Raw genomic sequence first — 27,973 nt, 5'->3', positions numbered from 1 at the left:
AAAATCTAATTTATGAATCATGGTCAGATTTGGAAATATTCCATCAATGCCATAGATCTTGAGGGAGAGTCAGTCACTCAATCAGAATGCGCTATCAGGTGGTCATGGAGAGAATGCGATGATATGCATCTCACTTGTAGCCACTTCCAAAATCTGAAATGTACACCCTTTTATAGGGAGCTGTGTGGTCTGGTGATTATTACAGCATGGATTATCCTGTGCCACAGTTCCTCAAAGTAAGTATTCAACTCATCAGTTAAAATCACATCTTCACTTTGGGAGGCCGAGGCGGGCAGATCACAAGGTCAGGAGATCGAGACCATCCTGGCCAATATGGTCAAACCCTGTCTCTACTAAAATACAGAAAATTAGCCCTATGTGGTGGCACACGCCTGTAGTCCCAGCTACTTGGGAGGCTGAGGCAGGGGAATCGCTTGAACCTGGGAGACAGAGGTTGCAGTGAGCCAAGATTGTGCCACTGCACTCCAGCCTGGGCGACAGAGCGACACTCTCTCAAAAAAAAAAAAAAAAGAAATCACATCTTCGAGGCTGACAAAATCAGGTAGTAAGTGAAAATACTGCCATACAAGTAAAAACAGGAATCTTTTGAAAGAAATCTTCCCTTTTCTTAAGGGAAGTTAATAGTAGTTGATTTAAAGTGTCCTGGTCACTCTTGTCCACAAAAACAATAGTTTTCTACAAGGCCCAGTATAGTCATGGGCAGTTGTCAGCCTAAAGGGTGTTCTTCAGGGTGAAGGGAAATGATCTCAGGAGGAAACTTAGAGATTCAGGAAAGAATGAAGAGCAAAGACAATATAAGTGCGTGTGTACACATCAATGAATGTTAACTAATTAAACATATACAGGATAGAAATACATGACAACAGTGGTATAAAAGCTGGAAAAGAGTAAATGGAGTTTAAATGTTCTAAGGTCCTTTAATTGTGTGAGAAGAGATAAAAATATCCATTTATATTAAACTTTGATAAGTCAAGGATTAATGTTGTAATCATTAGGGTAACCACTGGTAGCATTAAAATGAGTACAGAAGGCAGGAGAAGGGGAAGGGGAAACAGAAACAATGGGACAAATAGGAAGCATGTGTTAAGATATAGATTTAAACCCAAATATATCAGAAATTACATTAAATGTAAAGGTAAAGATTTCAGTTAAGAGTCAAAGAATTTCAAAGTATGTAAAAAGATTAAAAACCCAACTCTAGGCCAGGCGAGGTGGCTCACACCTGTAATCTCAGCACTTTGGGAGGCCGAGGCAGGCGGATCACCTGAGGTCAGGAGTTCGAGACCAGCCTGGCCAACATGGCGAAACCCCATCTCTACTAAAAATACAAAAAAATTAGCCAGGCGTGGTGGTGGTCACCTGTAATCCCAGCTACTTGGGAGGCTGAGGCAAGAGAATCGCTTGAACCCGGGAGTCGGAGGTTGCAGTGAGCTGAGGTAGCGCTATTGCACTCCAGCCTGCACAACAGAGCAGGACTCCATCTCAAAAAAAAAAAAGAAAAGAAAAGCCAGCTCTACACTGCTTACAAAAGACAACCCTTAACTGTACTGATATAGAAAGATTTAAAGTGAAAAGATGAAAAAAACTACAAACACCAGCCAAATGAAATACAATATTGCAATTTTAACAACAAAGTAGAATGTAAGGCAATTATTGGAGAAAAACAACTTTTTGTAAATATTTTTAATTTTTTTGTTTTAACTTTTTATTTTGAATTTTCAAACATATATAAAAGCAGAGAGACTAATATCTTGAATCAGATATACTTATCACCCAGCTTCAACAATTATTGGTATGTCCAATCTTGTTTTATCTAAACCTTATCCACGCCACACTGCCAAACTATTTTTTTTTTCTTTTTTTTCTTTTCTTTTTTTTTTTTTTGAGACAGAGTCTCGCTCTGTTGCTCAGGCTGGTGTGCAGTGGCGCGATCTTGGCTTACTGCAACCTCTGCCTCCCGGGTTCAAGCAATTCTCCTGCGTCAGCCTCCCAAGTAGCTGGGATTACAGGCAGGTGCCACCACGTCCAATTTTTGTGTTTTTAGTAGAGACGGGGTTTCACCATGTTGGCCAGGATGGTCTCAAACTCCTGACCTCAAGTGATCTGCCTGCCTCAGCCTCCCAAAGTGCTGGGATTACAGGCGTGAGCCACTGCACCCAGCCAGTTTAAACATATTTAATGTGTTTCAGTCCATGACAGTTATTGTCTTTATTGATGCTCAGACTGTCCCATTTTTGTCCAGTGGCACTTATTCAGGTCTGCTCCTGAATTCTTTCTGACACGACCCTAGTAAACCTTTGATAGCTTCCTTGCTTTCTGGTATGACAAGATGTTCCAGGCGCATGTTATACCCAGGATCATGTTTTAGGCCACAGACCTGGAATCAACAGTGTTTGCAATGTTCGTGAATTCATATATATGTCATAAATGTATATGCATACATAAATATATACATGTACACATATACATTTAAAGTTAAGATGTCTTATGAGTTTATACTAACTACTCAAATTCAGAGGTACCAGTTCTTATTAACCTTATTGAACATTTTATATCTGGATCTCCTTTTAATCATGGCAAAATTTCTAGTCTCAGTGACCTCAACATAATCACCCATTTGATTTATTCTACAATACAAATGCAATCTCCAAATAATAATATGACTACTGAAAACAGGTTCTCTTGTTTGTTTTTGTTATTAGGATATAACCTACTAAGGGATGTACACTCAAATTACTGGGCATATAGTGTTCTGTATGCTAATCCCACCAAGTAAATACACAGTTAGATTCATTTATTTCTAGGGCTAATTGTATTGAAAATATATTGATATTATTTTATAATTATGTAAAATATCTACATGGCTCAAAAGTCAAATCTATAAAATAAGATATATTAAAAGAAATTCGGCTTCTCCAGCCCGCTGACCCTATAGCTTCCCTTTCCCTATGGGGGAAAATTTTTTCAGTTTTATAGTTTATCCTTCCATGATTTTTCAGTGGAGCAAATGTGTGACTTAGTTGTATTCCTGCTTATCTAAGGTAACTGGCAGTGTATTGTACACAGTTGTATTCCACTTGCTTTTCCAGTTACTACATCCTGGAGATCATTCTATAGTATAGAAAAACTTTTCTTACTCTGCTGATGGCTCCATAGCTTAATCAACCAGTTCTCTACTATTTAGATAGTATCCAGGCTTTTGCTATTAAAAATAGTGCTGCAGTTAATAGCCATATGCATATATCTAACATATTTTTACCAGTGTGTCTTTGAGATGAATTCCTGGAAGTGAGACTACTGGGTCAAAGTGTAATTGCATAGTTCGTATTTCTATATACTCCCGAATTCCCCTCCAGATGGCTCTTCCATTTTGCATCCCCACCAGCCATGGCTAACAGTGTCTGTTTCCCCGTAGCCTTGCCAGCAGAGTATGTTATCAAAATCTTGAATTTTTACTAATCGGATCGTTGAGAAAGGGGTAGTTTTAGCTTGCATTTCTCTTATTAAGAGCAAAAGTGAGCACATTTTCATATGGTTCAGAGCCATTTATATTTCTTTTTCTATAAAAATCTTGGTCTATCTCTGAGCAATGTAGGTTTAACCTGATTCTAAGGTTGCTGGTCTTCTCTATTTTTAGAAGCTCTATCTGTGATGTAAGCTGAAAGTATTTCTTTGCAGTTTGTTATTTTCCTTTAACTTTGCTTATGCAAAGTATACTTTGCCATGAAAAAGTCTTTTGTTGTTGTTTTTTCATGTAATTGTATTTATCAGTCCTTTTCCTTATTGCTTCTGGATTTGGAGTCATAGTTAGGAAAACCTTCTCTCTCTCAGGTTTTATTGTAACTTACTCAAGTTTTCTTCTAATACCTGTATGGTTCCATTTGTACATTTAAATATTTGATCTGTTTAGAATTTATCCTGATGTAGGCTAGATGCTGTGGCTCACACCTATAATCCCAGCACTTTGGGAGGCCGAGGCGGGCAGATCACAAGTCCAGGAGTTCGAGACCAGCCTGGCCAAATGGTGAAACCCCGTCTCTACTAAAAATACAAAACTTAGCCGGGCATGGTGGCGGGTGCCTGTAGTCCCAGCTACTTGGGAGGCTGAGGCAGGAGAAACCGGGAGGTGGAGGTTGCAGTGAGCCGAGATCGCGCCACTGCACTCCAGCCTGGGAGACAGAGAGAGACTCCATCTCAAATAAATAAATGAATAAATAAATAGATAGATAGATAGAATTTATCCTGGTGTAATGTTATGAAGAACATGTCCAATTTCATATTTTTCTGTGTGGCTATCTGGTTATCTCAACACCACTTATTAGAAAGTAGATTCAAGATGCCAAAGGAAGACACTTTTAATGACAAAAGATTCAATTCATCAAGAAGATATAACTGCTAAATTTGTATGGACCTAATAACATAGCTTCCAAATAGAACAAAAATTGACAGAGCTAAGAAGAAAAATGGAAAAAGCCACAATCATCTTGGGAGACTAACACACTTCTCTCAGTTACTAACAAACAAACACAAAAAAGAAAAATAACAATATAAAAGATTTTAACCCCACGATAAACCAAGAATGGCAGGATACACATTCTTTTCAAGTACACATTGACTATTTTACAAAAAGACTATATGTTTGGCCATGAAATAAGTACTAACAAATTTCAAAGGACTGAAATCCTACAGAGTATGTTATTTGACCACGGTGCAGTTAAGCTAGAAATCATTAACAAAAAGATAATTAGGCAATTCCTGTGTATTTGGAAGTTAGGAAATATACTTTCAAATAACACTTGGGTCAAAGAAGAAATCACAATGGAAATTAGAAAATATTTTGAACTGAATAAGGTGAATACTACATATCAAAATGTGTGAGATGCAGCTAAAAATCATGCTTAGAGGGAAACATATAGCCATAAGTACATTTTTTTTAAGCTTCCAGGAAGTTAGGAATTTTTCATTTCAAGAAGTTAGGAAAAGAACAGCAAGTTAAACCCCAAAGAAACAAGAAAATAAACATAAAAGCAGAAGTCAGTGAAATAAAAAATCAACATAAAAATAGAGAATTAACAAGGTCAAATATTGGTTCTCTAAAATGATTTATAACATTGATAAGCCCTGACAACACAAAAAGGAAAAAAGAGCACAAGGAAGTACAAATAACAAATATCAGGAATAAAAAAGAGAATACTACTATATATCTAATAAGTATTGTAAAAATCATAAGTGGATATGATGAAGAACTTTACACCAATAAATTTGAAAATATAAATTAGACAAATTTCTTGAAAAAATACAGTTTACCAACATTTACATAAGAAGAAATACTCAGAACAGTCCCATAACTATTAAAGAAATTGAGTTCATAGGGCCGGGCGCGGTGGCTCACGCCTGTAATCCCAGCACTTTGGGAGGCTGAGGTGGGCGGATCACCTGAGGTCAGGAGTTCGAGACCACCCTGGCTAACATGGTGAAACCCCGTCTCTACTAAAAATACAAAAAATTAGCTGGGCGTGGTGGCGGGCACCTGTAATCCCAGCTACTCGGGAGGCTGAGGCAGGAGAATCACTTGAATCCCGGAGGCAGAGGTTGCGATGAGCCGACATCACACCACTGCACTCCAGCCTGGGTGACAAGAATGAAAGAAACTCCGTCTCAAAGAAAAAAAAAAATCGAGTTCATAATTTAAATTTTTCCTAAAGGAAAACTCTAGACCTAGATGGCATAGCTGGAGATGTCTACATAATATTTAAGGAAAAAAATAATACCAACTTTCAATAAATACTTCCAGAGAACAGAAAAAGAAGAAATACTTTCCAACTAATTTTATGAGGACAGGTAACCAAAACTTGACAAGAACATGACAAAAAAATGAAATTACATGGCAGTCTCACTCATGACCACAGATGGAAAACTCCTAAACAACACATTAGCAAATCAAATCCTGCAATATATAACCCAACTACCAAGTTGGGTTTATTCTAGGAATGCAAAGTTAGTTTCACATTAAAAAAACCAACCAATGTTTTCCACCACATTAATGGAATAAAATAAGAGAATAAACTATCTTCTAGAGCCATACAGAAACAGCATTTGATAAAATTCAGCATCCATTTATGTTAAAAGCTCTTAGAAAATGGGCGTAGGAGGGAACTTAACCTGACAGAAGATATCTACACTGAAGCCTGAGACTTAATGGTGAACAGTTGAAAACTTTCCCTCTGAGATCAGGAATGAGATGAGGCTGGCCATATTGCCACTTGTACTCAATGCCATGCTAGCTATTGTCCCAGCTATTGTCCCAGCCGGTAAAATAAGGCAAGAGAAAGAAATAAAATGCCCAACGATTGGACAAGAAGAAATAAAATTTTCATGATTTGTGGGTGATATGAATACGTGTAGAAAATAAAAAAGAATCTAAAAAATTACTAGAATAAGTGAATTTTGTATGATCACTGGATCAGGATACAAGAGTTAACTGCTTTTCTATCAGGAAGTAACAGAAAGTGATAAAACAAAAAGTTAACATTTATAAAAACATTCAAAAAATCCACTCCGTGGGAATAAATCTAGCAGAGATATGCAAAATCTCTGCACACAAAACTATAACACATTATGGGAGAAGTTGAAGAAGACCTAAATAATTGGAGGGCTAAACATATAATGACAAAAGGATGACTAAATAAAATGATAGAACAATAGAATTTAGAAACGGATCTATACATATGTAGGGTTTTGACTTATGGCAAAGATGGTACTTCAGGGTAGCTAAGAAGGCAGTCTTTTCAATAAATAGGCTAGGATAAATTCAATGTCCATTTGGAAAAAAGTGAAACAACCCCTACTTTACAACTTTCATAAAAATCAATTCCAAGGGGATCACAGGTCTATTATAAAAAAGCAAAACAGAGTGTTAGGTGCCGACCGCGGTGGTGCGGCTTTCTTTTAGAAGTTCAGTCTCAGTTGTCTTTTGCAAGCCATGAAGAGTGACTTTTATCTGCGCTACTACGTGGGGCACAAGGGCAAGTTCAGCCACGAGTTTCTGGAGTTTGAGTTCTGACCGGACGGGAAATTAAGATAAGCCAACACAGCAATTATAAGAATGATGTCATGATCAGAAAAGAGGCTTATGTACATAAAAGTATGATGGAGGAACTGAAGAGTATAATTGATGACAGTGAAATTACCAAAGAGGATGATGCGTTATGGCCTCCTCCCAACCGAGTGGGCCGGCAGGAGCTTGAAATCATTATTGGAGATGAACACATTTCTTTTACAACATCAAAAATTGGTTCCCTTATTGATGTCAGTCAATCCAAGGATCCAGAAGGCTTATGAGTATTTTATTATCCTGTCCAGGACCCTGAAGTGTTTGGTCTTCAGTCTTACTGGATTACACTTCAAGATTAAACCAATCTAAACTGAATATTGATGTGGACATGGGGGGGTGGGAGTAGTTTTTAATTACCATTATCAAGAACATTTTGTGTCTATCAGGGCAGTATATTTTTATAAACTATAAATGATTATCTTTAATAAATATGTGATAAAATTTAAAAAAAGCAAAACAATAAAACTTCTAGAGAATACCTTCAAAACCTTGGTGAGGGAAATTCTTAAACAGAACACAAAAATCATTAGGAAAAGATCAACTTTAACATTGTCAAATTAATCAATGACTTCTCTTCCTCAAAAGACATCAAGTGGGACAAGGTATTTGTAACACATATAAACAAGGATTTATATTTAGCATATATATAAAGAATTTCTATAAATCAATGTTATATTTCAATAAAACAACTGAGATGAGAACATACTAAAATGTAATTATGTGTTTTATCAATTCAGTCTTTATACTTGTTTCCAAAGCAATCCATGATTTTTATTTATAATAATTTTTGTGTCTTTATAGGAATCCAGTTGGTGGAAGAATTCAATTGGCTATTGCCATTGTAATCACACTTTTCCCATTTATCTCATGGGTCTACATATATATTAACAAGGAAATGCGGTCCTCTTGGCCAACTCACTGCAAGACAGTAATTTAAATAAATTCAAGAACTTCATTTTTAAAATGAATATTTTCAATCAATTTTTTATAAACATTAGGAGAACAAGCCAGGAGTTTATTTCAGGTAATTTGGGCTAATAGAGTTTTTTAAAACTCCAAATAACTTTTTAAGGGTGCATATAATTCGATGTAAGATTGGATGGGACAAGTAAGAGATGGTCTGATATTTTCCAGACGACTTTCTGCAGGGTCTTGTGTCATAATGTAGTGGAAAAGGCTAGAGAATAGAAGTTTAAAAATACGAGTTCTAACTTAACTTTGTAACTATGTAATTTGGGCAAATATATAAACCTCCTGGTGGATATTTATCTATAAAATTGGATTAATGCCAGATCTACTTACTTACACAGTAACAAGGATCAATCTAGATAATGTAAGAACACTCTGAAGATATAAAGTGTTTGGAAAGATTACGGAGGGCTGCCCATGATTAAAATAGAGGGGAGCAGGGATTGGGTAATATACTGAAATAGACATTCAAGAGAGGGCTATACCCCGATCTTTTTTTTTTTTTTTAAAGACAGTCTCACTCTGTTGCCCAGGCTGGAGTGCAGTGGCATGATCATGGCTCACTGCAGTCCTGAGCTCCCGGGGCTCAGGTGATCCTCCTACCTCAGCCTCCCAAGAAGCTAGGACTACAAGTGTGCACCACCATGCCCGGCTAATTTTTTTTAAATTTTTTGTAGAGGCAGGGTTTCACCGTGTTGTCCAGGCTGGTCTTGAATTCCTGAGTTGAAGCGATCTGTCCACCTTGGCCTCCCAAAGTGCTGGGATTACAGGTGTGAGCCACCATGCCCAGTCCAGCCCTAAACTAATCTTATCCAGAGCTGGCATAGTGCAGTGAACTAAAGGAGAACTCTAGATGAATCAAATGAGCAGGCATGTCTTGGAAAGAAAGGGAAGCTGGATAGAATAAAGGAATTAGGGACCAAACAAGAAGGCAATAGGGAATATAACTACATTCTAAATGAGAAATAAGGTCAAAATCTATATACATTCTTTATAAATGGATGTCCAAAGTAACCCTAGGGAGGAGAGCTTTTTTTTTTTTTCATTTCCATTTTCATTTAAAAATGGATACTTGATTATTAGAAAACTTACAATTGTGTTTGGAACAACTTGGGTATTTGAATCTAATTTTCCAATTGCAAATTTTATGATACCTAAATACAGATAAAGTACTTCCAATGAAAATTTAGTGTCCAAATGAGTGGGGCTATAAATGTAAAATACACTGGATTTTAAAGACATGGTAGAAAAAGAACGGAAAATATTTTTTGTATTGATTACATGTTGAAACAATATTTTGGCTATAATGGGTTAAATATACTATTAAAGTTGATTTTATCTGTTTCTGTTTACTTTTATTTACGTGGCTTACATTGCATTTCTGTTGGACAGTCCTGTATTTAAGTATCTAGATGGCAACATTTTACATACGCAAGCATCAAACTCTGTGGTCAGATACTGTTTTTTCTGATCTAGGAAAGAGATCTGGGAAATACTTCACTCAAAAAGAACGAGTAGTACTTTCCACAGGTTAGGAGAGTGTAAATGAGTCTGGTAGTTTGTCTATTTTTATTGTCTTTATTACTATAGTAAATATTCTATAAATATTTGTTAAAGGAGGTATGTGTATTTTGTTTTTGTTATTGGCACAGTGGCCACTGAATGGTGAGAAATTATCTAAGATTAAGACTTGAATGAGTAAAAAGGGGGAAAACAAATCTAGTTGATATTAAAACAGTCAAAGTGAAACTTAAGGGTCAGTAAAATACACATAAAGGATTTGACTTTTCCAGTGTATATTTTGCTTACATATTTGTGGCTTTTATAACTCCTTTAGTATTAATAAACTACTGAAGTCACGTGCAAAAAAAAAAACAGACTCATTTGCAAATTCCCTGTGGGCTCTATCCATTGACCAAGTCATGTTTACTTCTGTGCTTAAAGACAGTAATGTTCAAGATGTGCTTTCATCATGTATGCCTCTCCCATATCAGACTACGAAATTATATGACTATTCATAGTCTCTTTTGCATCTTCAGTTAAGCATATAAAAGGCACTTTTGGTGGAATAGTCTTTTGAAGAGTATTAATGAAATTGAATTTAAGTATTATTATTAAATGTTTCTATTATTAAAATCTTTTTTTTTTTTTTTGAGATGGAGTCTTGCTCTGTCCCCCAGGCTGGAGTGCAATGGTGCGATCTCAGTTCACTACAATCTCCACCTCCTGGGTTCAAGTGATTCTCCTGCCTTAGCCTCCCAAGTAGCTGGGACTACAGGCACCTGCCACCATGCCCAGGTAATTTTTGTATTTTTAGTAGAGACGGGGTTTCACCATGTTGGCCAGGCTGGTCTGGAACTCCTGACCTAAGGTGATCCACCCACCTCGGCCTCCCAAAGTGCTGGGATTATAGGCGTGAGCCACCATACCCAGCCTCTATTATTAAAATCTTTCACACCTTCACATTTTTCTTCCATTGTTCTCTATTTCACACAAATCTAATCATGTATTCCCCAGCTCAGAAAGCTCTAAGGGCTCCACACTATCTGGCAAGTTAAATTCTAACTCTTGGCTCATCATTCAAGGCTCTCCATAATATGGCCCCAGCCTGTCCTTTTCTGCCATATTTCTTGCCATATCCCCCTTCTCCCAGCCCGGCACCTTTCTGGTGAATCGTCACAGCATGACTTGCCATGTCTGACTTTGGCATATCCTTCAATGCCTCTGCTTTTGCTATTCTACTTGATATACTCTTCCCCACTTACTCAAGCCATTTTTCTTCATTTTGCATGTCATCCCCAATCCCTTCGAACAAAATTAAATTCATCTTCCATGTTCCCTCAGTCCTTTCTTTGTGTGACAGCAAATTTCACACACTTGAATCATGGATGTCTGTCTAATTCATGGTAAGGTCTATGAGTGCAAGAGTACATTATAGTCACCTCTGTGGTCAGCTGAACAGTGGCCCTCAGAGAGATACATGTCCTAATCCCTGGATACATGTTACCTTATATCACAAAATAAATTTTGCAGATGTGATTAACCCACCCTGAGATGGGGGTTACCTGGATTATCTGGTTGGGCCCTAAATGTTACTACAAGTGTCATTGCAAGACGAAGGCTGAAGTAGATCTGACTACAGACAGCAGAGAATATGATACGACAGTAAAGAAAGATTTGAAGATGCTACACTGCTGGCTTTGAAGACAGAAGAAGGGGCCATGAGCCACAGAATGCAAGAAGTACAGCTCTGGAGGCTGGAAAAGGATTTCTCCTAGACCCTCCTCAGGGAGCATGGCCATGCCAACACCTTGGTTTCAGCCAAGTGGAAATGATTTCAGACTTCTGACCTCCAGAACTGCAAGAGAACAAGTATATGTTGGTTTAAGCCACCACGTTTGTGGGAATTTGTTACAGCAGCCATAGAAAGCTAACACTCCTTTATATCCCTATAGTGCCCATGTATTCAACAGGCATGCTTATTTCTTATAGTTGTTTAGGCCCTGAATCAAACTTTCTCCACACCTGAATAGTCCCCATTTGCCATCTAATGTTTCTACACATAAGCCTTAGCATATATGAAAACGGTGTTAAACGTGTCCCATTAGTGTATAAAGGGAGTCAGTGTAAATTTATTTACCTACTGTAGCTTCACACAGCAATGGCTGGTGGCCCAAACAGACCAGGCCGGGTGGCACATGGCTGCACTGCCACTTGGTCCTATGAATCCCAAGAGGACTACATGACTTTTCTGGAGGCCCTTCTTACAGGGATGGGAGTGCCACACGCTTACCCGTGAAATAACTATTGGTAATTTTGTTTACAAAATGGGAATACAAGCCTATAAAAATCCAAGTATAGGTGTTCTGAGCAAAAATTGTCCAAAGCTCATTTACACAGCAGGGTGAATAGAAAAAGCTTACCTGAGCTTATATGCTGAACTTGAAGTTACATAGTTAACACATGTGAATACAATCTCCTTGTAAAAAGTTAAAAAAAATCAGGTAGGGCCAAATAAGATCCCTCATGAGGACTATATGCCCCTTATGAGGACTATACACCCCTGCCTCAGTTTCCTCCCTGGTTTGTTTCTAACTTACAATGGATACATGATCCAAAATAAAATTTCTGAGTATTTTATCAACCATCACACACTGAAACTATAAATACATTTTGTTATGCAAGCTGAATACTAAACAATGAGACAGAGGATTTTTATTTTTTTGTTTAGGAGGGACAAACACAAAGCTCATTTTCTATCAAGTTAAAATAAATTAGACTAACAATGGAAGGCTCTTTCTTTCTTGTAATTCATAATTCTATCTGGAACTCTGCCTCTCCCTTTCAACATCATTTTGTCAGGATAGACATGAACTGTGCCAAAGGCTTGGCTGTCTGGAGCTGTTTCAATAACTCCTTCTAGGTTGACGTGGTATACACCAAAAGGATCCTCAGAGTAGCCACCATCATGGGTGTGACCAGCAAAGAAACACACCACACACTCATGAGACCAAATGACTGCCAGGGCATCTCTGTAGTTCCAGGCCAGGCACACATTGTCAGAGGCGTCCGGGTAAATGGGAAGATGGCCTGTTAGTTAAAGAAAAGAAGAGTTATGAGCCAATTAAGAAATATCTCTTCTATAAAAATAAATGGCTAAAAGCTAGTACTCAGAAAAAGAAAAAAAATTGCTATCTCATTATGCAAATGAACTGAGACCAGAGAGAATTCACACACAAGAAAACTAGGCCATCTACAGCCACATCTCTGGAGCATAGAAGAAGGGTAAGACAGTTCACATGAGGCGCGACAGGCTGCTGTAGAGGCAAAATCCGGAATCTCTGAGGCCTACGTCATCTCAAGTTGCCCAAACACCGAGGAAGATCAAGGGTGTCCTATGCAGGGCAGTCTGCAAAGGCAGCCTGAAACTGGGCAGATGCTGTGCTGGAATCCAATCCAATTGATTTCCTTAAATATGAATGTTATATACACAGAATGATGTAACACTAAATAAAAGAACAGGCTGGGTGTGGTGGCTCATGCCTGTAATCCCAACACTTTGGGAGGCCAAGGCAGCCGGATCACCTGAGGTCAGGAGTTCAAGACCAGCCTGGACAACATGGTGAAACCCTGTCTCTACTAAAAATACAAAAACTAGCCAGGCGTGGTGGTATGTGCCTGTAGTTCCAGCTACTCGGGAGGCTGAGGCAGAACTGCTTGAACCCGGGAGGTGGAGGTTGCAGTGAGCCAAGATCACACCACCACACTTCAGCCTGGGTGACAAAGCGAGACTCCATCTCAAAAAATAAAAATGTAAATATAAATAAATAAACAGTTTAGGCATGGGCCATGGATTATGTGTCATTGACATAAACAATGCCTCCGAACTGATTTATGGGACTTTAAACACTCATGAGATCAAGGTAGCCATATCCACTTTTCAGATGAAAAACTGAGTTAAAACAGGGAAGATTTATACTGGCATCCACAGGAGATATGTGGAAGTAGAGTTAGGAGAAGTTCGAATTTCTGACATCAACACATCTATGATCAAGCCACGGTTCTCACTCTGAAGTACAGCTCACGTTGCATCTTCCCATTAAATCACTTTTTGTCTATTACCGTTCATTTTTATTCTAAAATTTAAACATGCTTCTATTTAATATATGTTTGTAATACAATTTTTTTTTTTTAAAGTGCATACATGTGCTGATTACCACCTTAGGGCTAAGCGTCCAAAGGCGTGTGCTGCTTTCCAGCACCTCGAAGCCATATTGACTCATCTATCAAGTCCTGCAGCATTTGACGCCATTAGTTGTTCCCTTCTCCCTGAAACACTTGGATTCCAGGACACCACTGTTTCTCCCAGGGGTGTCTTTCTAGTTTTTCCCCAACTTCAATGGCCACTAATTTCCAGTCTCCTATGCTGGTTCCCCCTCATTTCCCCAACGTCTTACCAGGAGTGCCTGAATGCTTGGTCCTCGGACTTCTCTATTTATACTGAATGCATTGGTGATCTCTTAGTGATTTACATGCCTTAAATGTCATCTACACTCTTTCAACTTCCACGTTTATTATCTAGCCCAAATCTGTATTCTGAATTTCAGACTTCTAATGTCCAAACTGCCCACTCAACATCTCCACTGATGTCTAGTAGGCATCTGAAACTTCTATTTCCAAACCTGAACCCCTACCCTCTCCACTCGCACTCCTCATCCTGCAGTGTCCCCTATCTCAGCTAATGGCAATTCTATCCTTCCAACTGCATGGCCAAAATTCAAAAGGTATAGGATGACCTTGGAGTAGCCATAATGAAAGTTAAAAAGCAAAAGAAAATTTTTTTATTACACTTTAACTTTTAAACTTTACTAAAGAAAACTTCAATCATTCCGTTTTTAAAAGTTTGCTTTTCCAGTTTCTAGGCTTACATCAAATGGTAGAAGAAATGTAAGAGACTGCTAAATTAGATAGGTGTACCGCCATGAGTAAAAAGAAAAGGGAAGAACACAGGATCACATGGGAAAGGGGATGGAGACATAAAGCATGGATTCTAGTCTCAGTGCTGTCAGCAGCTCCATGATTCTGCTATGCAATTCAGTCTCTTTGGGCTTCAGTTTCCTTATCTTTAAAATTCAAAGGTTTGGCTATATGACTCTAGCTTCCTTTCAGCTCCAGAACAGGCTGAGAGTGGAAAACTTAAAAGCAGACACAAGTCAAGAAGTATCCTAGTTTCTGAGACCACTTATTATAGAGCCAAAAGGTGTCACATCATTCCAACAACCCAAGGGCACTCATCTCTTCCAACCCTTGAATGACACCTGGTATTCCAGTGGTAGCAGAAACACTTCTGCTCCTTCTACGTGTTTTTACCACATCAGTGGAAGATTAGTAAGTAAAAACTACCTTTACAGATAGAAATATAGTTTTATATAATCAACTATCTGAATAGCCTATCATTTTCAAAGGGTTTTTTTTTTTTTTTTGAGACGGAGTTTCACTCTTGTTGCCCAGGCTGGAGTGCAGTGGGGTGATCTTGGCTCACTGCAACCTCCGCCTTCTGGTTTCAGGTGATTCTCCTGCCTCAGCCTCCCGAGTAGCTGGGATTACAGGCGCCTGCCACCACGCCCGGCTAATTTTTGTATTTTTAGTAGAGACGGGGTTTCACCATGTTGGCCAGGCTGGTCTCGAACTCCTGACCTCATGATCTGCCCACCTCAGCCTCCCAAAGTGCTGGGATTACGGGCGTGAGTCACCGTGCTTGGCCAGGGGTTTCATATTCATAATTTCATTAGATACACTATTGAGAACACTGCAGTTTGTAGGTTTGCTGTTTCCCCAGGACTACACAGTTCATATAAACCAGAGCCAGAATGGCATCCTGTCCTTCCGGCTCTCAGTCTAGCCTTCTCACCTGTTATCCCACATCAATTCTAACTCTAAACCAAGGGCTCTAATCTCAACCTCCAAACCAAGTCTCCCAGCCATGCTGCAAACCCAAATTCAGTTCCGTGTACGTTTTCACGTGCCCGTGCGCACACACACGCTTGTATGTTTTAAGCACCCCTGGATTCCTACAATCTCTGATGGCAGTGTACCCATCAAAAATGATTCTAAATGAAAATACAAATCTAACTTCCTTGTGACTGTGTGGGAGGCACAGCTTGCACAGTGCTCACTGCCAGCCGAGCCTGTAGCACACATGCCCTGTGATACCAGTTTTGCTGCATCTGGGCAGCAGTGGCCTCTGTTTGGTGGCCACTTTGCTGATAGGCAGGTCTCTAAGGCTGAGATTTGGTATGGTCCCCTAACTGAATTTCTCACTTAGAAATTACTTCATTAGAGTTTATGAAACTCAGGGCTTCCTACCTTGAGGAAAGGATCCAAGCCCTGGTAATGACTTCCACTAACAAATTGTTTAGTGTGGTGTCAAACTCCTTTATAAGCTGATTGCAACCTGGATTCCACACTTTAGAATTCAGCTTGGTGTTTTTTGTTTGTGCTTGGTTTTATTTATTTATTTATGTATTTATTTATTTATTTATTTTTGAGATAGGGTCTTGCTTTGTCACCCAGGCTGGAGTGCAGTGGCACAACCTTGGCTCACTGCAACCTCCACCTCCCGGTTCACGCAATTCTCCTGCCTCAGCCTCCCAAGTGGCTGGAACTACAGGCACGCACCACCATGCCCTGCTAATTTCTTTTTTGTATTTTTAGTAGAGAGAGGGTTTCACCATGTTGGCCAGGCTGAATTCAGCTTGTTCTTAATTTTGAGTCAAGTTTCTTGATAATTTTTACGTCTTAGTTATCATGGTGAAGTCATCTCACCTTTGGGTTCTTGCTTCTCTTATGGAGAGAAGGTTCAAAAAACAAAAAACAAAAGAAACTTAGAAAAAGCCAAACTTCTGGAGTTTTTATTTTTGTATTAATGTCAATATTCTGCTTGTGATATTATACTAAAGTTTTACAAAATGTTAATGTTGGGGGAAACAGCAAAGCATATAAGTGATTGCTCTGAATTATTTCTTACAAATGCACGTGACTCTACAATGATTTCAATAATAATATTAATGTTTAAAAAAGAAATTACTTCATAAACTGATCTCATTTGAGGAAATTCGACTTTGAACCTAAAAGGCCAACTCACAGGCTCCAATATATGGCAAGATGTTTCTGTTATTTACCTTTTCCTGGTTCATCCTTAAATGTTAATCTTATATTCAGGTGGTTTCTCAATAGAAATTTTTAAACTAAGTGTCCATTTTATAGAAAGAGGATATCGAAACACAAATATTGTTAGTATGCTTTAACGCCTAACTTTTCCCAATCTCTAAAATGTTAGTGTAATCAGATAAATTAAATACTTACTCACAATCACCACCTTTTCTTGGTTTGTGTCAGAGAATGTTAGCACTTCATTCAACCAGTTTAGCTGTTCTTGGCTGAATCCTCCATTAAACTGGACAAACTGGGGCTCAGAAAGTCCTGAAATGAATTCAGTAAGTTAGCCCCATCAAGTCATTTTTCCCCTCATTTGGACATTCAAATTTAGTTAATGTAGAGACACTTGTTTTTTCTTTAGGAATATCTGATTAGCAACAATCAACTTAAAATAGGAAATCACAAGCATTTAGAGAAATATATAAATAAATCACACTGCATCTCACTCTTGACAGTCCCCTGCTTACTTCGCTGGCTTTCCATTATATTAAAAATGCAAACTTCTTAAGTCCACTCAGCCGCTACATATTCTTGGCCCCGTTTACACTCCAAAATCACCTTGCACCCCACTGGCCCTTTCCTGTGCTCTTCAACAATGCTCAAGTCTTACTCCATTTAGTGCCTTTGCAGGTTTTTCCCTCAGTCTGCTAACTCCCTATGCCCATTCATTCCAAGGGAGACTCCACTCCTCCTTGTCATTTAGGTCTCAGCTTAAATATCTTTCTCCTTGGAGAGACCTTCCCTAATCACCTAATCTAAAATAGCAACCCTAATCCTTTTCCGTAACACTCTATAACATCATACTCTATTTCCTTGGCAGCACTTATGACCATGGAAATAATCTTGTTTCTGTTTCATTTATCATCTGTCTTGCCCACGTACTGTTTGTTCCCTCCATTCCAGCCATCAAAAAAGTAATATTGTTAGTATTGTTTACAGCTCGGAATATCTACCCCTAGAAAAAGTGCCCGGCCTAAAATAGGCATTTAAAATATCTGTTAAATCAATCTTGAATCAACTGTAACCAATCCATGTGAGAGAAGGCTTGTGAGAAATCCTGACCCTGAACAAGTGACAATATACTTTTACCTTAATTGTCCATCTTCCTGCTGAATAAAAGGTAGCTGAAGAATTTAAAGACAATCTATTAGATTCTCAGCTCAAAGGAATAATTCACCTTGAGGACTATTCAGTTCCGTATTTGGATTGTGCTCCCTCAATATCTTCATACACTGCTCGTATTTTGGAGAAGACTGATCCACGCCCAAGACACTCAAGTCATATGCATCAAGTAAAATGAACCGGAATTTAGGGAATGGTACAAAATGATAAGCGTAATAATCCTCTGAAGGCATGGTCTCAGGATGATGTACAATCTGATCTTCTAGAAACTTAGTGTTAAGTTTAGAGTGTGTTAAATACTCTCTACTGAAGTTATAGAATTCATGGTTTCCCCATGTATGATGAACTGGAACTTTAAGCCTCTTGAACATGTCCATAACAAGTTCTAGGGACTTTTCGGATGCATTATACTGTGCATTATATCCATCGATGATATCTCCAAGCTGAAGGACACAACAGGGCATGCTGTTTTCATTATTCCAGTCTTCAATGGCACCCTGTAAGTGAAGAAGACTATGTTTGTAGTATCGCCGCCTGGTTCCTTGGAAATTAAAGCCATCTTCTAAGTCTGCATATTGAACATCTGCGATAACGCCAAAGGAGAAAAGATGCTCTGAACTGTCACTTAGGGCTTCAGGATTGGGTTTATCATCCATAACCTCCAAACAGGTTTCTAAATAAAGTAAAAAGAAGATAACTAAATTATAAACGTTTTAGTTTCCCAATTTCACTTAAGAAAATGATAGAGGGAATGTTAAAGGTTAATTCATTAGGCAGCTTGGTACAGGAAAAAGTACATGGGCTTTAGAGCCCAACAGTCTTAGGTCTAAACTACTAACCCTCTAAAACACTTGCTTTCTCTTCTGTAAAACAGATGATAATCTCTTTCAGAAGAGTAACAATTTACAAAAAGGTACTATCCTATCAATAAATAGACATTCTAATGCTAATATAGCCCAATTTAAATCTGGAATAATTGCTAATTTTTAAGAAATACTCATTTTAAACACACACGCACACGCACACACACATACCCCTGTCCCACAAACACCAAACAATTCTATCAAAACTTCAAGATTTTTTTTTTTTTTTTTTGGAAAGCTGTGTATTACATTCATTCACCGTATGTACTTTGTAAAAGGTTCCTGTTATGGGTTATTTTGTGTCAGACTGAATCTTTTGTCTTCTTTGGTGGGTAGGTCACCCAGTTTCTCATATTTTATATCTGAATAGGTGAGGGGGAGGCAATGCAGATATGAAAGGAGAGGAATAATTTTAAACAACAACAAAAATCCAGCACAAAAACTAACTGACATGACTATTATCATTTCTGTGAGCAGTGGTTCCCGGTTCTTCAATAGCTGGGATTAAAATTTGCTATCTTTGTTTGTGGTTTTTGTTTTTTGTTTTTGTTTTTGTTTTTGACAGGGTCTCACTATGTTGCCCAGGCTGGTCGTGGACTCCTGGGCTCAAGCAATCCTTCCACCTCAGCCTCCCAAGTAGCTGGGATTACAGGTAAGAGACACCACACCCAGCCCTGGATCCTAATTTAAACCAGGATTTTTTTTTCGTTTTAACTTGAATATTAACCTACCCCACAATCAAAACCGAAAATATGAAATCTTTTCTTCTTACAAATGATCTCTGCCCTGCCTCAGCGGCCAAAAAGAGCAAGATTTAAACTTGAAAAAACTATTATTCGATTGTTTAAACTGTAAATTATAATCTCTTAAAAGAGCCCAGAACACTAATGATTCAAACAAAACTCAAAGGCCAAGATTCTAAATTGTCAACAATTTTTGTCATAAAGACTACAGTAATAAACTGTTGCTGTGATGTCTGAATTATTTAAAACCTAAAAATTCATTTGACTTTCTAAAATTACTTTCAGACTCCCCATCTCTAGTCATTTGACAAATATATCTACAGAGTTCCTACTTAATCCTCTGTGGACATGTAAAATCCCAACTCTAAGAGTACTCCTATAAGAGACGAAAACAACAACTCCACAATTGGAATAAGGATAAGACTTCAATTTGACTTATTTGAGAATTAGGGGCCTCTTTTCATCCTAAAACTGTTGTTACTAATGATACACTCTTTAATCCACCTAATTATGAGTTTCAGCTACTTTCTTCCTTAATCTGGTTGGGTATAACTAGCCCTAAAATAGGTAACAGCACCAGAAAGAGATGGAAATCCTTAAACATGGTGTTCTCATACTTTTTTTTAATTTGCCCATTTCTTCCTGCAGCCCCTACCTGAAAATCTCATTAGATATCAAGTCAGTATGTATGAGGGTGTATAAATGAGAGGTAATCTGATTTGAAAAGTGGGTAACTTCAATACAATTACAGGACAAAAATCCATCTAAGTCAGTTTAAAAATCTTTAGCCTTATGTTAGGTTTCAAATATTTGCGATTCCAAGTTCAGATTAATAGAAGAATCAAATCAGAAGATAACTTCGCAAGTATATAACATGAATATTATCACCAAGGTTGTATTAACCTTGGTGATATTAACCATTAAGGTTATATTAACCATTAAGAGTTATATTAACTCTTAAGAGAAAACTATTTCTGGGGGTGATCTTATCCCCTGCCAAGTGGGCTTGTTGTTATCTTTAAACTCAGAGCCTTTATGGTGATAATATGTATGGTGGATCTCCTAGAGGGGATTTAGTCCCAATGAATTGGATCTTCTCTCCAGTGGACAGCTGTTATTTTTGCCTACCCAGCATTCATTTCCTGTTCTTAAGGTGACAGCACCCAATTTTTCTCTAGGCATTTATCCAATTCCCCACTCTCAGTTCTTGTGGTCTGACCTCCAACCCCATTCACTGGCTGGGGAAGTGAAATAGCAGACGCATGGCCCAGACCTGGCCCGTAAAAACCCAGTTTCCTCTGGCCAGTTAGGGGTAGGCATGTAACTCAACCTGGGTCACAATAAGCATCAGCCCTGGGACAGGCACTGCCACTACTACAAACGCTGATAAACTAAGGCTTCAATTTTTGGAGAAAAATGAACTGACAAGAAATCCAACTTAGAAGGAAACGATTCTGAATGATGGAAAGATGGAGATTTCTGAAAACATTAGTTGAATACCTAAATTCACCTGTCCCTGCTAGAACACTGGTCATTTAGTTACACATATCAGCATATAAATTCTCCTGGGCTTAAAGCTAAATCAAATTGATTTTCTGTCATTTGATACCAAAATCCTCTCAAATACACCTTCCACTGGAACACAGTTCAGTTTAGAAAAACTCAAGGCTATCCTAAGAACTGGCAATTTTTAAGGAAAGTTAATGTGGAGAGAAGCACCAAGGGGCACACACTTCAAAACAGCAATGTGTTCTGGGGTAAAAAGAGAGATCCAAAGTGTTGAATATACATGGCTTTTAAAAATAAGGTTAGTATCCCCTTATCCAAAATGCTTGGGACCAGAAGTGTTTTAGATTTAGGACTTTTTCAGATTTTGGAATATACTTAACAGTTGAGCATTCCTGATCTGAAAATCCAAAATCCAAAATGCTCCAATGAACATTTCCTTTGAGCTTCATGTTGGTGCTCAAATTTCTGATTTGGGGCCATTTCAGATTTCGGAAACATATTCAGGGAAAGATAGGATCAGAAGTGAGTATGGCAGGGCAAAAAGAACCAGGTGGTCAGGGAATTGACTCTCCTGGCGAGTTTAGCCTTTCCTTTCTTGGTTCAGGGACATGTAGGGGGAGCTCAGAAAGATTGGTCCTGGTGAACAGAGAGATCAAAAACTCAAAGCCACCTCCAGTGAGGAAACTTAGAATTAATAAGCATTCTAATGTCAGGAAATTTTTTCAAAATAGCTCCCTCCCTCCATCAAATACAGACACACAAAAAAATCAGTGAGTACAGGATAATTGTGGAAGCTAGAAATGGGTGCATGAAGTTTATTCTAACTACTTTTATGTGTGTTTAAAAATGTATATATAGGCCAGGCGTGGTGGCTCACGCCTGTAATCCCAGCACTTTGGGAGGCCAAGGTGGGCGGATCACAAGGTCAGGAGATCGAGACCATCCTGGCTAACATGGTGAAACCCCATCTCTACTAAAAATACAAAAATTAGCCAGGTGTGGTGGCGGGCGCCTGTAGTCCCAGCTACTCAGGAGGCTGAGGCAGGAGAATGGTGTGAACCTGGGAGGCGGAGCTTGCAGTGAGCCGAGATCGCGCCACTGCACTCCAGCCTGGGCAACAGAGCGAGACTCCATCTCAAAAAAAAAAAAAAAAAAAAAGTGCTCTCCCTCTCCCTCTCGTCTCCCTCTCCCCACGGTCTCCCCCTCCCCTTTCCACGGTCTCCCTCTGATGCCGAGCCAAAGCTGGACGGTACTGCTGCCATCTCGGCTCACTGCAACCTCCCTGCCTGATTCTCCTGCCTCAGCCTGCCGAGTGCCTGCGATTGCAGGCACGCGCCGCCATGCCTGACTGGTTTTCGTATTTTTTGGTGGAGACGGGGTTTCGCGGTGTCGGCCGGGCTGGTCTCCAGCTCCTAACCGCGAGTGATCTGCCAGCCTCGGCCTCCGGAGGTGCCGGGATTGCAGACGGAGTCTCGTTGACTCAGTGCTCAATGGCGCCCAGGCTGGAGTGCAGTGGCGTGATCTCGGCTCGCTACAACCACCTCCCAGCTGCCTGCCTTGGCCTCCCAAAGTGCCGAGATTGCAGCCTCTGCCCGGCCGCCACCCCGTCTGGGAAGTGAGGAGCGTCTCCGCCTGGCCGCCCATCGTCTGCGATGTGAGGAGCCCCTCTGCCTGGCTGCCCAGTCTGGAAAGTGAGGAGCGTCTCTGCCCGGCCGCCATCCCATCTAGGAAGTGAGGGGCGCGTCTTCCCGGCCCCCATCACATCTGGGAAGTGAGGAGCGTCTCTGCCCGGCCGCCCATCGTCTGAGATGTGGGGAGCACCTCTGCCCTGCCGCCCCGTCCGGGATGTGAGGAGCGTCTCTGCCCGGCCGCCCCGTCTGAGAAGTGAGGAGACCCTCTGCCTGGCAACCGCCCCGTCTGAGAAGTGAGGAGCCCCTCTGCCCAGCAGCCACCCCGTCTGGGAAGTGAGGGGCGTCTCCGCCCGGCAGCCACCTCGTCCGGGAGGGAGGTGGGGGGGTCAGCCCCCCGCCCGGCCAGTCGCCCCGTCCGGGAGGGAGGTGGGGGGGTCAGCCCCCCGCCCGGCCAGCCGCCCCGTCCGGGAGGGAGGTGGGGGGATCAGCCCCCCGCCCGGCCAGCCGCCCCTACTGGGAAGTGAGGAGCCTCTCTGCCCGGCCAGCCGCCCCGTCCGGGAGGGAGGTGGGGGGGACAGCCCACCGCCCAGCCAGCCGCCCCGTCCGGGAGGGAGGTGGGGGGGGTCAGCCCCCCGCCCGGCCAGCCGCCCCGTCGGGGAAGTGAGGGGCTTCTCTGCCCGGCCGCCCCTACTGGGAAGTGAGGAGCCCCTCTGCCCGGCCAGCCGCCCCGTCCGGGAGGGAGGTGGGGGGGGGTCAGCCCCCCGCCCGGCCAGCCGCCCTGTCTGGGAGGGAGGTGGGGGGGTCAGCCCCCCCGCCCGGCCAGCCGCCTCATCCGGGAGGGAGGTGGGGGGGTCAGCCCCCCGCCCGGCCAGCCGCCCCATCCGGGAGGTGAGGGGCGCCTCTGCCCGGACGCCGCTACTGGGAAGTGAGGAGCCCCTCTGCCCGGCCAGCCGCCCCGTCCGGGAGAGAGGTGGGGGGGTCAGCCCCCGGCCCGGCCAGCCGCCCCGTCCGGGAGGTGAGGGGCTCCTCTGCCCGGCCGCCCCTACTGGGAAGTGAGGAGCCCCTCTGCGCGGCCACCACCCCATCTGGGAGGTGTACCCAACAGCTCATTGAGAACGAGCCATGAAGACAATGGCGGTTTTGTGGAATAGAAAGGGGGGAAAGGTGGGGAAAAGATTGAGAAATCGGATGGTTGCCGTGTCTGTGTAGAAAGAGGTAGACATGGGAGACTTTTCATTTTGTTCTGTACTAAGAAAAATTCTTCTGCCTTGGGATCCTGTTGATCTGTGACCTTACCCCCAACCCTGTGCTCTCTGAAACATGTGCTGTATCCACTCAGGGTTGAATGGATTAAGGGCGGTGCAAGATGTGCTTTGTTAAACAGATGCTTGAAGGCAGCATGGTCGTTAAGAGTCATCACCACTCCCTAATCTCAAGTACCCAGGGACACAAACACTGCGGAAGGCCGCAGGGTCCTCTGCCTAGGAAAACCAGAGAACTTTGTTCACTTGTTTATCTGCTACCTTCCCTCCACTATTGTCCTGTGACCCTGCGAAATCCCCCTCTGCGAGAAACACCCAAGAATGATCAATAAAAAATAAAAAAAAATAAAAAAATAAAGTATATATAAAGTTTTTTTAAAAAAGAAAATTCAAAAATTTAGAGAAAATCAAATCCGGAAAAATTAGAAGACCTAAGGAAATATTTCGCTTTTGAATAGAAAGGAGAATGGCAAGTTTTTAGTGAACTTTGTTTTCAAAGTTTGCCTGCACCATTTATTACATGCTACGCTAAGTTTTAAAGAGGTATTTGAAGTGCTGAACCCTTTGAAATGAAAAACCCAGAACTGAATTATAGTCCTCGTGTTTCCTGAAGCAAAATAACCCTCAATAGGTTATCGTGAGCTTCAACTGAGTTATGATCACAGTAAACTATTACTCTGTAAATCTCTGTAAACCATAAAGTACTATATGCATGTTAAGAAAATAATTTTAAAATTATATATCTGAAAATCTGTCTAATGAGCCTCATAACTGAAACTACGGCAACATTTTAATAGAAGAGAATAATGTAGAAAAGTTTACAAGAGCTGCTCTCAAAATTCCTATCACGTCATAGTACAGGATAAGCAGCCAGTATTTTGAGAAAACTACCTTAGGCATGAGAGATTTTTTTTTTTTTTTTTTTTTTTTTCCTGAGACAGGCTCTGGCTCTATTGCGCAAGCTGGAGTGCAGTGGTGCAATCATGGCTCACTGTAGCCTCGACTTCCTGGGCTCAAGTGATCCTCCTAATTCAGCCTCCCCGGTAGCTAAGACTACAGGCATGTACCACCACACCTGACTTTTTTTGCTTTTTTTTTTTTTTCTTTTGTAGAGATAGGGTTTTGCCATGTTGCCCAGGCTGGTCTCAAGCTCCTGAGCTCAAGTGATCCACCTGCCTCAGGCCTCCCATACCCAAGGATGCTTAATTACTGAAAAGTTGCTATAAGATCATACTAATAAAACTTTTCCAATACTTAAGATTGGCAGAAGGCTGAAGTTCCTTGTGGAAAGCCTTCAAGCATCAATAATGAACTTGTAAAAGAAGTAGCTCTACCCTGAAAAGAGTATGTTTCCTTCACTCTGTTGTCAAAGGTGAAGGGGGCAGCAGGGAAAGTCTAGAGATTAATAGAGAGAGACTTTGTTAGGAGAAACTATTGTAACAGAGGCTCCTAGCCTAAGGGTGCAGCAAACGTTTTCTACGCAGATACCATACCAAAAGGAAAGTTAAGTTGGGGCAGGAAATGTTTGTGGTTAGGAGTTAGGCACAAGGGGCAGGGGCCTGGAACAAAAATGAAGTAAACACATCAGGGTGCTAGGAAGTTCACAAAAGTTAGGGCCTAGCTGTCCCCAGTCAAACCAGCCTAAAGTTATGTCAAGAACAAAATCTGATCACTATTGATAGAACCAATATCAGATGATACTAATCCATGCCCTGCTTCTCTCAAGAAAAATATCTAAATTGGGGCCGGGTGTGGTGGCGCAAGCCTGTAATCCTAGCACTTTGGGAGGCCGAGGCGGGCAGATCACGATGTCAGGAAATCGAGACCATCCTGGCTAACATGGTGAAACACTGTCTCTACTAAAAATATATTTTTTTTAATTAGACAGGCATGGTGGCACGCACCTGTAGTCCCAGCTACACGGGAGGATGAGGCAAGAGAATCGCTTGAACCCAGGAGGCGGAGGTTGCAGTGAGCTGAGATCGCACCACTGCACACTCCAGCTTGGGCGACAGAGGGAGACTTTGTCTCAAAAAAAAAAAAAAAGAAAGAAAAGAAAACTATCTAACTTGGAAAACAAAACATAAACCTCATTTGGTGACTTTGGTGGTTTCACAGCAGTAATAAAAGTGATAAGGTCTATACGGGATAACACTGTAGGCGCCTTCTGGCACTAAAGTTTCATGGGTCCTTGCCATCAGGCTCAGGCGTTACTAGCAATTCATCCAAAATGCAGTTATAAAACACCTACTTTGAGCCAGGAACTATTTTATATTTATTTTATTTATTTTTTAGAGGCAGAGTCTTGCTTTGTTGCCCAGACTGGAAGGCAGTGGCCCGATCACAGCTTACTGCAGCTTCAAACTCCTAGGCTCCAGTGACCCACTCACCTCAGCCTCCCAAAGTGATGGGATTACAGGCGTAAGCCACCACATCTGGCCCCAAGAACTGTTTTCAATGATAGTATTTTATTTAATATTATAAAATTACTATGAAGAAGTTGCTACTAAAAGAAGCACTTTAGCAAATAAAATTTAATAGATCAGCTAGAAACACTGACTTCAATCTTAATTTGGGTGGCTGATCAGGTAACCTACAATTGGGCAATTAGAGATGAACAGTAATTTTGTATGCTATCTGCCTGACTACACAAGGTACTTTTATGTCTTTTTGTCAATTACAAGAAAAAATTATCCCTGGGCAAACAAACACACAAAGATAAAAGAGTAAAAATCTTACCCACAGGCAACTATAAGATAGAAAAAAATAGTTTGATTAACGGCTTGAAGTGCTGAACAAACATTTAAGAACTTTGGCAGAAATTTCTGAAAATTCTAGTCCAACCGCGAATCAAGAAACACAGGTAACACTATGTTCCGTTACTGGGTTAGAGAACAGAACAGTTGGCTAGTTTGGCTAACTCATAGAAAACAAGCAAACCAACCATGCTCTGGTCCAACAATCATCAGAGCACGAGTTTCTCCTACTCAGTGTCGGTCCCATGGGGGAAAAAAAGCCACACAGGAGCGGGATCTGTAGTTAAGGAAGATAATTAGAGGACGATTTTCCTTTTTTTATTTCTCTGTATTTTGTAAAGCAACCACCGAGGTAGGGGCGGGGAGGGAGTGGTTAATATTGCGGATATTAAGATATAAATAAAGGCAGATGAAATGAAGTTAGACTTTCACAAACAACGAAAAACCTACGAATGCTCTTGGCCTCATTAACAAGGAACATAAGCAGTTCCAGATGAGGAACCCATAACAAACTTCAAATAACGAAACTGTAGGGAGCAAGGGAGTCCGTGAGAGTATTTTAAGAAACTGGGACCCAGGAAGACTAAGTTAACGGATGAGATATCATGCTGTCTATATTTCTTTACACACTGCTATGCTTTATTAATTAGGTTACATTATAATGTTAAATAACTAGAAGCGCTGGGCATTTAAAGTTCTTCCAGACCACCCTAACCACTCAAATTATCCTAATTAGCAATTTCTTTTTAAGTTAAAGACTATTTCAATCGCAGTGGGTCGGTTTCTATTTCAAAGATGTAAAGGGGTCAACATTCTGGCACTTCCTCTTGGCCGGCAGGGACAAGGTTGACAAAGTCGGCCAGACAAGGTAGGGTTATGGGGGCTGCCCAGTCCCGTGGGTCTCTAGGCAGTGTGTTCTCTCTTCCGAGGTGGGGGTGTCCCCGGGGCGAGGAGCTAGCTGTGGTCACCGAAGCCCACGACCAAAGCGGGGCGCCCCCAGCGCTTGGGGCCGCCTTGCCTCGGCCCAGCCGCGCACCTGGACCCCTAAGGCAGCCCCCCTCCCGGGGCTCCGCTGTCCCGGGACTCCGCTGTCCCGCGGCCCCGCAGCACCGCCCAGCCCGCGCCGGACCCGCCTCCAGCCACAGGGAACTACCTACCGTGCGCCGGCCCCTGGGCCGAAAGGCCTCTGACTACGGGCTATGTAACAGCGCCACCAACGAGCGGGACGGACAGAGCGACTCCTTCCGACTTCCGGAGGAAGCGGA

The 27,973-nt window shown here is 41.1% G+C and overlaps 2 protein-coding genes and 1 pseudogene across 11 annotated transcripts in view; 2 read left to right on the top strand and 1 right to left on the bottom strand.

Annotated features, from left to right (window-relative positions):
• TMEM220 (transmembrane protein 220) overlaps positions 1 to 24,588 on the top strand; it is a 31,408-nt gene extending 6,820 nt beyond the window's left edge. For 2 of the 8 annotated variants that reach the window (XM_004058596.5, XM_004058597.5), the window contains 2 exons: positions 177 to 236; positions 7,937 to 9,448. In XM_004058596.5, coding sequence (XP_004058644.2) covers positions 177 to 236; positions 7,937 to 8,072 — 196 coding nt within the window. In that variant the 3' untranslated portion in view covers positions 8,073 to 9,448. Of the gene's footprint in view, positions 1 to 176; positions 237 to 3,931; positions 3,994 to 7,936; positions 9,449 to 19,372; positions 19,460 to 22,493 lie in introns of those variants that run through there. The other 6 variants (XM_055367937.2, XM_055367936.2, XM_063700633.1 and 3 more) reach the window with 5 other exon arrangements.
• LOC134757586 (protein mago nashi homolog) lies at positions 7,004 to 7,444 on the top strand (annotated as a pseudogene).
• On the bottom strand, positions 12,305 to 27,968 carry ADPRM (ADP-ribose/CDP-alcohol diphosphatase, manganese dependent). Of its 3 annotated transcripts, none has more exons than XM_019013463.4 (4): positions 27,866 to 27,968; positions 18,000 to 18,617; positions 16,974 to 17,086; positions 12,305 to 12,694 (listed from the first exon to the last, which is right to left on the bottom strand). In XM_019013463.4, the coding sequence occupies exons 2-4, from the start codon at positions 18,598 to 18,600 to the stop codon at positions 12,524 to 12,526; spliced, it is 885 nt and encodes a 294-aa protein (XP_018869008.1). In that variant the 5' UTR covers positions 18,601 to 18,617; positions 27,866 to 27,968; the 3' UTR covers positions 12,305 to 12,523. The 3 variants fall into 3 exon arrangements, with proteins under 3 accessions (XP_018869008.1, XP_004058642.1, XP_055223909.1); XM_004058594.5 differs by having other exon boundaries at positions 16,970 to 17,086; positions 27,866 to 27,965; XM_055367934.2 differs by having other exon boundaries at positions 16,970 to 17,086; positions 18,000 to 18,441; positions 27,866 to 27,949.
• Between the last annotated feature and the right edge of the window lie 5 nt (positions 27,969 to 27,973).

The sequence above is a fragment of the Gorilla gorilla genome, chromosome 19, assembly GCF_029281585.2.
Source record: "Gorilla gorilla gorilla isolate KB3781 chromosome 19, NHGRI_mGorGor1-v2.1_pri, whole genome shotgun sequence".
In the NCBI taxonomy this organism is placed as follows: domain Eukaryota; kingdom Metazoa; phylum Chordata; class Mammalia; order Primates; family Hominidae; genus Gorilla; species Gorilla gorilla.
This window is presented reverse-complemented; position numbering and strand designations above follow the sequence as displayed.

Coding starts and splice junctions, on each gene's coding strand:
- ADPRM (XM_004058594.5), bottom strand. CDS start 18,600: ATGGATGATAAACCCAATCCTGAAGCCCTAAGTGACAGTTCAGAGCAT. Junction 17,087..17,999: donor GGAACTGAATAGTCCTCAAG/GTGAATTATTCC, acceptor AATTCATTTCAG/GACTTTCTGAGCCCCAGTTT. Junction 12,695..16,969: donor AGAAAAGGTGGTGATTGTGA/GTAAGTATTTAA, acceptor TTTAACTAACAG/GCCATCTTCCCATTTACCCG.